The 13,473-nt window shown below is 32.7% G+C and overlaps 1 protein-coding gene across 6 annotated transcripts in view; it reads right to left on the bottom strand.

Annotated features, from left to right (window-relative positions):
- DOCK7 (dedicator of cytokinesis 7) overlaps positions 1 to 13,473 on the bottom strand; it is a 444,028-nt gene that overhangs the window by 189,825 nt on the left and 240,730 nt on the right. For 4 of the 6 annotated variants that reach the window (XM_077149435.1, XM_077149436.1, XM_077149440.1 and 1 more), the window contains exons 21-25: positions 13,090 to 13,254; positions 11,164 to 11,333; positions 2,465 to 2,557; positions 1,180 to 1,269; positions 134 to 229 (exon numbers count right to left, since the gene is read on the bottom strand). In XM_077149435.1, the coding sequence (XP_077005550.1) occupies positions 134 to 229; positions 1,180 to 1,269; positions 2,465 to 2,557; positions 11,164 to 11,333; positions 13,090 to 13,254 (614 nt within the window). The remainder of the gene's footprint in view (positions 1 to 133; positions 230 to 1,179; positions 1,270 to 2,464; positions 2,558 to 11,163; positions 11,334 to 13,089; positions 13,255 to 13,473) is intronic. The other 2 variants (XM_077149437.1, XM_077149438.1) reach the window with 1 other exon arrangement.

Genomic DNA, 13,473 nt, shown 5'->3' with positions numbered 1-13,473 from the left:
AGCTCATGTAATTTTGTCCTGGAGGCACAACAGATAGCAATAGAAAAGGATTCTTAGGATTAGAAAAATGAACTACCATAAAATTGTTCACTCAAGAAAAAAAAAAATTAGAGAATATGTTTAGTTTGCTCACCATCAACTCAAAAAAGAACCAGGCTTGTTGCAAGGCTGCCTCCCGAACACTGCCGCTGCAAACAACCCATTGCAAAGCCAACTCCTCATGAAAAAGCTATTCAGAAGTAAATCCAAAGTCATTATTAAGGTCAAATCTGCTTATAATATAAACTAAATAATAATGAAAATAAAAATGAAGACATAATGAGAATAAGCAAAATAAGACATGTGAACCATTCAATGATGCAGTGAAGACATCCATTAACGAAACGACTATTTATACATATAAGACAGAGGTATGCTGAACAGCTGAAAAAATTATTCATTATCTTGGAGTAAAATATAATTTTAAAAAGACGGTGGAAAATAGCATCCTAAATTGTACTTGCAAACAGAAATAAACATAAAACTCACAGTTACAAAGAATCTTGTTTGCACCTTAAATACATATCTTAACAGATACAAACACATTTGTGAGATTTGCTTGTACAATTTAGGAAAACACTTTAAAAATTTTAACTTTGATATAAGTCATTAATTTTCAAGTTTTCAGGTTCTTAAAGTCTTTTTTCAAAAAAGAAGAACTTTTATAATGGATATTGCATACAAAGCATTTGTAAATTAGCATATATTAATATGAGAAAGGACTAACAAAACTGTGCATAAGGGAAGCAAATCAACAAATCTTACTAAGAGTGATAATTTTTCTAACTCATCTTCCTTTCCCTGGAGATTTAAAACAAAACAGAAGCAGTTACAGAAACAGAATTAAGAGTTGATACATTTTTGGCGCTAAAATCTAATGATCAAATTTGAATTCATTAAACTGTGAAAATAGTCAATCCCAAATGGTATAAATATTATCATAATATAAAAGAACCTATGCCAGAGAGGCATACCCCAAAAGGCATCATGCAAGCACTGCTTGCTCAGGTATATTTTAAAACACAAGGCAATAATTGATTTCTCATGCTATAAAGATGATTTCTTATACAAAGAAATCTTACATCTATTTAACAGTTGCAATCATTTCCCCCCATATAAACTATCTTCATACGAATCTACCTTTTTAGTTGGTAAGCGTCCCGTTAATGTTTGTAAGAAACTTGACGTCTCTGTGTGCGAAGACATACGATTACAACTTCGATCCATGGCCTATGGAGTGAAGATGAGTGAATGGCGAGATAACATTAAAGTTTGCTGTGGATGATTATGCAGTTCAAGGATTATGTACAATTTTAAAAATAGAGTTTTACTGTGGTTTCAACTACTATCTATTTTATTGCTCATCTCATTTTCACCATTTTAAGCTGCTTTACTTACAATGTATTAGAAGTATCAAAATGGCTTCTATATATTTTTTAGTCTTTAAAAAGGTGAGCATTTTAATGATTGTATAATATTCAGAGTGTTGCAAAGAATGAAACTTTTATCTGTGTGATCTGTAAACATGCATTTATCTAGTAAGGAAATACAAAAAGTAAAAACATACTTCTCAAACTGCCTCAGATCAGAGATGAAATAAAAAGTTTTATATTCAATAAAAAAGTTTAGAATTATTTTTTTCTATTTTTCACTATTATCAAAAACAACTGTTCAGGTTTGCCATTAATATAAATCACTTATAATATTAAACATGCAGTTAACATTTTTTTCAAGAACAAGAGAATTTTCCTTCAAACTCAATGCACAGATGAGAAGTATATTTTGAGGCATCATGCAGTATTAGCTATCAAGCAACTAGACCTAACTAAGAAAAACCTAATTAATAAGTTAAAATAAATTTCATACTTTGCAACAGAGTACAAATTAAAATGGATTTTTGCTTCTGACATTTAATCTTAAAGCATGGGGATTAATTTTCATATATGATCCACATTTAATTTCTACATATAAGTCTTTCTGTTCCATGGTTTATGGGAAAAAATGACATGATAGTAAATGCTAAATGCAAATGATACAATAGCTATACTTTAAACCAAAAACAAATGGAAAACTGTGAGGGTATTTTTCACATAAAAATTCAAAAGTTCCTACTAAATATGTGCTACCCATAAAATAGAAACTGTTATAAAAGCCATCAACTGAATAAGCAGCAGGCACTTAAATAATGACAGGGTATATAAGGAAAAAAGGTAGATAGAGAAGATAGGAAATAGGAGCAGAGAGCATTACTGGTACAACTGGTGGTATTCATGCATAGTAGTTGGAAAATGTGCTAAATAAACAAAAGTACAGACTTTTTAATGATTAAAATAGCAAGCCACTGAAATCATAGTATATACTAAAAAGTAATGTTCTAAAGGGAAACATCAGCAGCCAATAAAGAAACCTCTAATGTAAACACCACCTGTGTTGATTCTGTACTTGGACTGGGGTTGGATCCCCATGGGGCAGCTTTTGGACCACCAGTGTTAACCCAGGAATTGGAGCGATCTAAACCCTAAGCATATAATAGAAAGCAGTTGGAAAGGAAAGAAATATTACATGTTGCATGCCATAATAAATTAATTTTTAAAGAAATCTAGATTTTCCATTGCAAACATGTTTTTAATTAGTACTGTTAAAGCAACCAATATCTGTAGACACCTATACAGTATTAGTTCACTCAAATTATCTTATTATACAAAATAATTTTTCAAAAAATCAGTAAGATATCAAAGATAGATAACACTTAAAGGTAATTTCTCATTACATAAAGGGGTCACCATAAAGTACCAATGGCTAAAATTCCCACAGTGTTATATCACAACCTTTAAAGGCAGTACTAGATAGGTAACAGACAATTTTCTCTGAATCCAACCAGGGTTTAAAGGAGGAAATGGAAGAAGAAAAACATTCCCATTCTTTTCTAAAAGAATCTATTCAAAATGGATCAAAGACCTAAATAAAAAAGGCAGAACTATCCAACTCCTAGAAGAAAACATAAGGAAGCATCTTCAAGACCTTGTATTACACAATGGTTTCTTGGACTTTACAATCAAAGCACAAATAACAAAAGAAAAAAACAAATAAATGGGACCTCATACAAACTAAAAATGTTTGTGCCCAAAAGGACTCTACTGTGAAAGTAAAATGACAATCTATGCAATGAGAGTAAATACTTGCAAACCACACATCCTATAAGGGCATGATATCTAAAATATATTAAAAATCCTTCAACTCAAAAACTAATAGAAAAAGAACTCAATTTAAAAATGGGCAAAAGACTTCAACAAATATCTCTCCAAAGAAGATACACAAACGGCCAAAAAACACATGAAAAGACAATCAACATCACTAGCTATTAAGGAAGTGCAAATATAAACTATGACAGAACATTTCATGCCCACTAGAACAGCTACTATTTAAAAAAAAACAAAACAGAAAATTACAAATGCTGGAGAGGATGTGGACAAACAGGAATGCTCAGTCATCGCTGGTGGGAATGTAAAATGGTACAGTCACTGTGGAAGATAGTCTAGCAGTTCCTCAGAAAGTTAAGTATAGAATTATCATGTGACCCAATAATCTCAATGCTAGGTATATACTTTAAAGAATTTAAAGCAGGGACTCATATAGATTATTTGCACACTCATGTTCATAGTGCAATTATTCACAGTTGCCAAAAAATGGAAGTCACCCAAGTGTTCATCAACTGATGAACAGATAAACAAAATGTGGTATATACATATGATGGAATAATATGGAATGAAGTTCTGATGCATGCAACAATATGGATGAAACCTGAGGACATTATGTTGAGTGAAATAAGCTAACAGAAAAGGACAAATATTGTATTATCTCACTGTTACAAACTAATTATAATAAGCAAGCTCATCAAGTTAGAACAAATATATAACACTAATACAAGGTAGTAATAATACAGTGACATATGAGAAAAATATACCTAAGGTAAATAATGGATAACAAACAGAACTACTTTAATAATCTTTTATCAGTTGTAACAAAGGTATAGCTACCGTTAAAAAAAAAAAGTACAACTAGAAAAAAGTGCTATCTTCAATAGTAACAAATATTCCACACTAATGCAAGGTGGTGTTGTTGGTGTGATGTATAGCAATTCTACATTTTATGCATGATTATTTTGTAAACTCACAACTTATCTAAGTTTAGAAAAAAAAGGTACTAGAAAAAAATTTTTTTAAATAGCACTGAAACTATACAACACAAACAAAGAGACCTAAGTTAACCCATGGACTACAGTTAATAGTACAATTATAAAAAATATGCTATCATCAGTTGGAACAAATGTACCACACCAATGGAGGTGTTACTAATAGGGTGCTATATGAGAATCTTATATTTTATGTATGATTGCTCTGTAAACCCACAACTTCTTTAATAAAATTTTTTAAATTTGGAATTATAGTTAAACAAATAAAAAAAGTATATGTTGATAGTAAGAAGGCAAACAAAAGCATGCAACTTTTAAAGAAGAAGTTTATCCTTGCTAAGTATACTCAATGCTTACTAACATTCATTCATTGGACAAATATTTATTGAGCACCTTAAATATGATGGGCATTATTGTAGGTGCTTTGTTTACATCAATAAACAAAAATCCTTGCCTTCATGGAGTTTATAGTCTGGTAAAGGGAGACAAATCTTAAAAAAAACATAATAAATAAATAATTAATATGCTAGATTAAAAGGCAGTAAGTGTTATTAGGAGAAAAAAAAACAAAAAAAATAAAGGGATTGAAGTCCCAGGGTCAAACCTGGGAGTAAGGAGGAAGTTGTATATTTAAATAAGGTACTCAGAGTTGACCTCATAGGGACAATGACCCTCTGAGTAAAGATTTAAAGTAGATAAGGAAGTTAGTCACAGGAGGATCTTGCTTAGAAGAATGATATAATTTGACTTAAGTTTTTAAAGCAACATTCTGGTTGCTATGTTGTGAACAGACCATAGGAGGGTAGGGGTGGTGGAAGCAAAGAGACCATTTGAAAGGCCATCACCATTTAGAAGAGAAAATGGTAGCTCAAACCAAGATAGTGGTAGGAGAAGTTCTTCCTTTAAAATATATCCAAACCTATACAAAAGGACTTAGAAAAGGAAACTGAGTTTACAACAGAGAGATTCACACTGGAAATACAATTTTGGGAATCATCAGCATATAATGGTATTTAAAGCCATGGGACTTGAAAAGACCACCAACTGAGTGAGTGTTAAAAAGAAAGTAGACAGAAGTAAAGGGAAGAAACAGAAAGAAGATCTGGGCACTTCCAGATCAAGAGATGTTTTCTGAAAAGAAGTATCTACAAAAGAGACTGAACAGGAAGATCCAGTGACGTAAGAAGCAAGAAGTGCAGTGGCCCAGAAACCAAGTAAAAAGGACAGGACAAAGAGAAAGAATTTAAATGTGTCAAAAGCCGCTATTAGGTAAAGTAACTGAGTTCTGAGAATTAACCAGTGGATTTAGAAACATGGAGAGAACTGTTGAGCTTAACAAGGGTAGTTTAGTGGAAGGTGGGAGAAATACTTGATTCAAGTAGGGTTAAGAGAATTGGAATTATACAGTTAGCGATATCAAGTAGAGAGGCCTCTTCTACAGAATTCTACCACAAAAGGTAGCAGAGAAATGGTGAAGAAGCTAGCAGCAGAAATACTTAACAGGATTTTTCAAAATGGAAGAAATAATAGCAGATCTGTATGGAGATGGGAATGATCCAGTAAATAGGGAGAAACCGATGATGTAGGAGATAAACAGAAGAATTGCTAGAGTAAAGATCTTAAGTACATTAGACAGAGGGAGAGCTTGTATATGGGTGGAGGAAATGGATTAAAAGAATGAATTATCTAAAGCAACAGGCAGAAAGGCACAGTACTAAGCAGTATATAATAGATGGAAGCAGGTAAATAGATACATAGTAAAAGTCTGAAAGTTTCTTCTGATGGCTTTGATTTTTCTTAAAGAAGTAGGAGATAACAAAGAAAGAAGAGTTGGGAGGTTTGCAATTAAGAACAGAGGCATGGAACTGTTAAGTAGGATGGTGGGAAACTGAACAGAACATAGAAATATAGTATCACTCCATGACAGCATTGAGGGCTCTCTTGAAGCTAATGGCCCTACATTTCAAATGACACCAGTTTTCATGTTTTTTTCTAAGCCATGTTCAGCTGTGCAGGTACCAACATGATATGGTCAATTCAGTTTAACTATGGTTTGAGGTTTGGCTAAGGACGTAAAAAGTGAGAGAAGGATCAAGGAATTGAGGTTTGGTTATAATGAGGAATTATAATGACTGATCCTCCTTAAGAAGCGTAAGGAGGAACAGAGAATATTAAGGAGATGAGGAAGAGCAAAAAGGTCAAAGAGTCAAGAGACTGTAAGTTGTAGGGGAGGAAAGGAATTGTTGGAGTTGGGATATCAGAAGGAAAGATAGGAGGTAGTGGTCAGAGAAAAAAATGCATGAATTTGAGATTATGAGGGTTAAATTTATTGGTAATGACAAGATCTAGTGTATGGTCATGGAATTCAGGCAGAATGGAAGACAGGATCATTAGAAAGGAAGAGTTCCTAGAATCACCAGGCCAATAAATATAGTCTGACTAAAGAGTAGATATAAACAAACTTCAGATTCTTTCCATATATGTAATGAAATAAAATTATACACCATCTGTTGACATCTGTCAACTTGGCTAGGCTATGGTGTCTATTTGGTCAAGCAAGCATTGGTCTGATTGTTCCTGTGAGGATTTCATGGATTTAAATCATCCGTCAGTGAATTGTATCTGTGGCTGATTACATCTACAATCAACAAGGGAAATTGCCTTCAGCAATGAGAGAGGTCTCATCCAATCAGATAGAGGCCTTAAAGAGAGAACTGATGCTCAGACTGAATTTCTGTCTCTTACGTCATACATCCAGCTTCTCCTGGGGAATTTAATGAAACAATTATTGGAATTCATAGCTTGGTTCTGATTCCCTGGAGAACTCTGACTAATACACCATCATTATTAAGGATTATGAGTAAATGATAGTCCAAAAATGAAGGTAGGTATCTAAAGTTCTGTAACAAAAAAGATAAAATAACATAAAAACCATTTAAATAAAACTTGATTCAGACAACGCAATTCTAATCTTGTGACAAGTTTCTCACAAGTGTGTGTATATACATATATGCGTGTGTTAGTCATAATGTACCATTTTGTAGGAACTTCTTGAAAAAGGCAAACAATCATCCCACTATCTGTAAATACCCTTTTCTTAAACCTGACATTATAACCTATTAAACACTTCATATAAAGGATAACTCTGGAATTATGCTAAATGATGCTTAATGCAAATCTTGCAGAAATTAAGAGATATTATAAAAGCAGTAACTTGAAGAAAATGCTGTCTATAGCTCTTGATAGGAAACTTCCTTTTAACTCACAAATCAGATTTATTCTATTGAAGAGCTATGTTTTACAGTATCTAAATAATGCTAAGTTCTCCCTCTTTCATAATAAGAAAGGATCAAGGATGAAAACAAGAATAAAAAACACTAAGTTCTACTTCTAAACACCTCCTAGCCAGCTGATACATGTGGAGATACGTGTGCGAAAGAAATGTCTTAACTTTTTTAATTGCCATATTACTCAGGTTACTTTGCAGTATAAGACATCTGCACATTACTTTCAGGGAGTTTGTAAAATGTGAAAAAATTTAATTAGTTATTTAAAAAAATTTAATATGTTATTTAAATTAAGAGACTATGAAAATATATTTTTGAACTGTGAGAAATTACAAGTCATTAAAAAATAAGCAAGGTTTAAAGTTCATCAGAAGCTTCTAAATGTAAAACTTCTATAAATATATGAATAGATATTTGTAGCCCTGATGTTTTTCATCAATGTTCAAATACTTCAAGTAATAAACAAAAATTCAGACCTTTAAAGATTCTATTACAGCCCAGGCTAACGGTTAAACACAGACTATGGAATATTTATTAATTCTTCCCCATGTCCTAATTAAGAATCTAAAAATACCAGAAAAACTGGCTATAATTCTTTAACAAAATCTTTCTACAGGAAAAATAAGTTTGACCTTGTGTCTGATGATCCTTTTATCCTGTTTATGAACAGATGAGTTAAATAGCAAGGACCAAAAAATATATAATAATAATAATATGGAGAAAGGGTGATAAGGGGTAAACAAAACTGGGTAGATTTTCTTTCCATTTCTTTTTCTGGAGTAATGCAAATATTCTAAAAATGATCATGGTGATGAATGCACAACTATGTAATGATACTGTGAGCCACTGATGTATACTTTGGATGGACTGAATGTGTGTGAAGACATCTCAATAAAAACATTACAGAAAAAAGAGTTTGAAATGATTTGGCCAAAACACAAATGTGACCAGATCTCTTGGCCTCAGATTCTACCATGCTTTTGTCCAGCTTGCGTAAACTTTGAGTCACTTTTGTACTTTCCATATAAAATATAATAAATATAAATCTATATATCTATCTATAAATATATTTAAGAATATGTAAATCTCTAATAAAGGGTAATAGAGACAGACTGTTCAAATAAAACAGCTGGTTCTTATATTACTTGGCTTCTCCTGTCGTTTAGGAAAATCATTTATTATCATTAAATAAACTGAATTTTTCTACCCTCACATAGAATTTTCCATGTGAAATGTGGTTCCATTGCCAAAAAAGGCTAATCACTGTGTAGGGTATTTTTTGGAGAAACAGGGGCTCATATTTTAAATCAACGATGACATGTCTCTTCTATATAGCAGTCATATAAGTTTCTTTTAAATTCTACAGAAAATTCAGCTAGCCATTTTTCACATAATGAGAGTGTCAAACAGACAAAAGTAAGCTAGTAAGTAAGAATCAAAAGTGATCACAAGACCCAAGGATGGGGGTGAGGGAATGGGAAAGGTATAATAAAGTAAAGTGTCTGTAACCAAGAGAGATCAAACGGAGTTACGAGGCTGTTCTGGAGGCTGCTCTTATGCAAACTTCAGTTAGATAGTGCTGATTGCCATGGTTTGCTATACCCCAACCAACATCATTCCTGTTGACTCTTGAGAACACCTAGGGCTTGAACTGAGACTCTCTAGGGGTTTCATGCACAAAGGAGACTTTCCTGGATCTGCTAATTTCTGGAGGGTTCCTGGGTCAGATGGGTCCTGAGGCCCAGAGGACCCATTCAACCCAGGACTAACCTCTCCAAGATTATCAATTAATTATATCCCACTATCTTTTAGTGTTGACACCCCTTCTCAACATGAAAAAGTCAGAACAGACATTACCCAAAGATCCCTATAGATCAGGAGAATGATCAAAGAAGGAGATATAACAGAGAGAATAGAATTTGGCAGACAAGTATGACTGCTGATTCACTATAATATTCCTTCTAGGGTCCAATGTTTGGGAACAGCTGGAAGGAAAAATCTAAGACGGTAGAATAGTAGCCCATGAAAAACTCTTAGATCTGTTCTGTAACTATTTATTGAAGTGTGCTTTGAAAGTTGTTTTTTTTTTCTTTCTTTGCTTTGTATATATGTTATATTTTACAATAAAAAATGTTAACAAAAAAAGTGATTCTGAAACTTTGGGTATTTACATGACACCCGAGACAAAGAATTAGAACTCTGTAGCTATGAAAGTTAGCAAGACCCCATACAGTAACTGTTCAAAACACTGACAAAGTGATCAGATTTCAATCAAAGATAAGAATGAAGCTGATTTGGGTAGGACTAAGATAAATTAGACAAAAGAGTAAAGGATGATATTGACTGTATTTTAAAATTTCAATTTCTTATTGAAAAAAGAAGGGATGTTTATTTGGAACAAAACTTCTATTTTCAGTAGCACACTATCTAATTTAACTTGTATGGTCAGCTTATTTGAACACCATAATCACACAGAATCATGAATAGGGAGTGAGATCTTGCTGGTTTGTATAGGCTGATTATAGAGTAATCTGGGCAGAAGATTAAAATGTATTTGCAAAGTCCCCTGTGGGACCTGGGAAAAAGGTGGAAATTTTAAACTTCCCCACCTGGAGAAGACCCAATATTCTTACAAGCATTGGGGACTGCCAATTTGATGCAGCAGGCCCTTGATCTTGAGGATTGCCCTTATGAAACTTACACCTACAAAGGAGAAGCTAAACCTACTCATGATTACGTCTAAGAGTCACCTCCAGAGAACCTCTTTTGTTCCTCAGATATGGCCTATCTCTCCACGTAACAGGTGAACTCACTACCCTCCACCCTACATGGGACATGACTCCCAGGAATGAGCCTGGCCCTGGCATTGTGAGAATATGAAAGGCTTCTTGACCAAAAGGAGAAAGAGAAATGAAACAAAATAAGGTTTCAGTGGCTGAGAGATTTCAAATACAGTCAAGAGGTCTTTCTGGATATTATTCTTAGGCAGCATATAGATATCTCTTTTCAATTTTGGTATACTGGAGTAGCTAGAGGAAAATCCTGAAACTGTTTGACTGTAATCCAATAGCCTTGATTCCTGAAGATGATTAAATAATCATAGAGCTTTTAAAGGTGTGAATGTGTGAGTGTGAAAATCTTGTGACTAACACTCCCTTCATCAGGTACATGGCCAGATGAGTAAGGAAAAAAATAAAAAAATAAATAAAGAATAGGGGGTATGGAGGTTATGAGATGTTTTGGGTACTCTTCTGTACTTTTATTTTTATTCTTATTTTTATTGTTCTGGAGTAATAATGTTCAAATATCTATTGTAATGATGAATGCAAACTTTTATGATGATATTGCAAACCATTGATTGTACAATTTAGATGATTACATCTCAATAAAAAAACACTGAAGGAGAAAAAAAGTGATTCCGAACAAACGTTAAAATTTGGCAGAAATTTTTTAACAGATACATAAACCAGTTTGTAATAGCAAGTACATTTAACAGAAATACAAAACTAATAGAATACGCACATATAATTTCTTGCTTATTTCTAACTCAAATACATTTAAAAATAAAGAATAAATTAAAAATTGGACATTTTCCATATGTCTGTAAACTGAAAACCAAATTTATAGACACAAATTTCAGTTTACCTTACAGCCAATGATTGACCGTACTTCATCATCTGGTGATGTGGGAGTACCAGATATATCTGGATTACTATTACTAAGGCTCCGGGAGCGATTTAAATTAAGGCTTGCAGGTCTCACAGCAGATCTAGCCATTGTGGCATAATGCACTGATCCGCCCAAACCCCCAGGACCTAGAGTTGCATATAAAATGAAACATAATTAAAATTAGTCAGTAAAGGACCTGAAAAACATCTCTGAAACTTTATAAAATTCCACAAAGATCATGAATTGCTTATGTTTCTAAATGAAAAAATATTATGAATAAGGGAAAAAAAAATTCAGGTCTTAATGATAGCAATGCAAAAGATACTTTATTTTTCAATAGTTGATAAACCCATATGAATTATAAATAAAATCATTATTTCTTAAATTTTTCTTGATTATACATTACATGTACAATAAAAAACAGAATTAATAGGAAACACATAGATACTGATGCACACTATCTTCACTTAAATATAGGTGTATCTAGAAATGAAAATGTGCCAGCTTTTTCCTTTTTCCCTCACCCCTCCTGCTCTGCCTCTTGATACTCAGGTTATTAGAGAGTGAGCCAACTGATTGTCTACATCAGGGAATTTACTATCTATATCTCTTAAATGAGACTATGCTTTATTTTTCTATCTCACTCAGTGAAAATTCAACAAAAATGGCATCTTCATAATATACATACAAAAAACTAAAGATAATTCTAAGAGCCCAGGTTATATGAAAATCAATTAGTCTCTTTTTGCCTGATTAAAATCAAGCCAGACAACATCTTCAAATCACGTTTTACGAATATAAAAATGTCCAGCAATTATAACTACAATCTACCCTATTTTTACTTTTAGAAATCTTTCTCAGTGTCCTATTTGCAAATGATATATATCTATCAACTAAATAATTTATAGTCTTTCATGTTGACATGCAAAAAAGATGCTTCGTAAAATCTGTGGAATTTTAATACTGTACTGAATAAAAGAGTAAATGGAGGAACCATTACATAGACTCCATAATCAGACACTCAGAGCCTCAAATACTGATTTAAAAATCAAGACAGGAAATTATGAAACAGGATATCAGAGTCAATTGCTTCTCTTTCTGTAATTAAATAAAGAAATTAAGTGGGCTAAAATATAGTCAGATTATTAATTTTCCCAATTTACATAATGAACATCATAATTATTTGTCACCATAATTAATACTAACATTGCTAATAGCTGGAAAAGCGCACTTACCATATTCGGTAGTGATGAATGAGGTCTCATAAAGACAAATATGTGAACAGGTTGAAAGGTATGCACAATATAATGATTAGCTAACTGAAAGATTAACTAAAGAGGCATTCAAAACTAAGACATCCCCATCATGACCACCATCTCTATGCCAATGTCTTATATATAAAAAGCAACTACCTTTATGTTCTACTCAAAAAGTCTATTTTATCTTATTTACCATGAAGAGATCAGAACTTTTCTAGAGAACAATTCCTTATATTGCTGTAGGCTTCACAGGGTTATCAAGAAAATACTGAGCCATTATATTTCTAACTCATAGCACTTTGAATAAAAAACAAAGGTAGGATCCCATATATCTTATCTTAACAAGGAATGCTAAAAGGCCTCCGGAGACATAAAAGGTTGTTTTTGAGGTTCATTTCCAAGAATTAACTCAACCAAAATCTCTAAATTGAATTAAAAGAAGCTGTATAAATAATGATGCCTACAAATATAAGTTATTTATCCTTCTAATTCCAACACTTAGCAGAGTGCCTGGCATTTAGCAGGAATTCAATGAATGTTTCCTACTGAATGAATGGGTCACGCTATCAACTAAAAGATTAACTCAATCCTGCCATGGTTAAATAGCTATGCAAGACAGTTTCACAGTAAAAGAATAAACTACCTGGTGATGGTGAATTAGGGTAAGTATTTGGTAGGCGAAAAACGTAATAGATATATGATGCAAGAAGGCTGTTTCTGCCGTGCTGGTCATGATTTCCTTCCAAGTTTTTGTGGAGTCTATTTATAATTGATGCCATAGCTTCAAAAGATGCTTGACCTAGGTTAACTTTTAAGAAGAAGGAAAACATTTTTGGTTTAATTTTTTTAGACTGTAAGTTTCAAGAAGATCAAGGTTTTGTTATCTCTAAATTCTTAAAGCATAGTGATTATACACAGTAAGCATATAAAGATAATTGATGTTGATTTTAATGGCATCTTTTATTAACTGAAACCAAAAATGCTTTCTAAGCTAAATGGACAGAAAAATTTCATCTTACCAACTTAA

This window comes from Tamandua tetradactyla, chromosome 2, assembly GCF_023851605.1.
Source record: "Tamandua tetradactyla isolate mTamTet1 chromosome 2, mTamTet1.pri, whole genome shotgun sequence".
NCBI classification, from domain to species: Eukaryota; Metazoa; Chordata; class Mammalia; order Pilosa; family Myrmecophagidae; genus Tamandua; species Tamandua tetradactyla.
The sequence above is the reverse complement of the archived record's forward strand: the minus strand, read 5'-3'. Positions and strand labels throughout refer to the sequence as shown.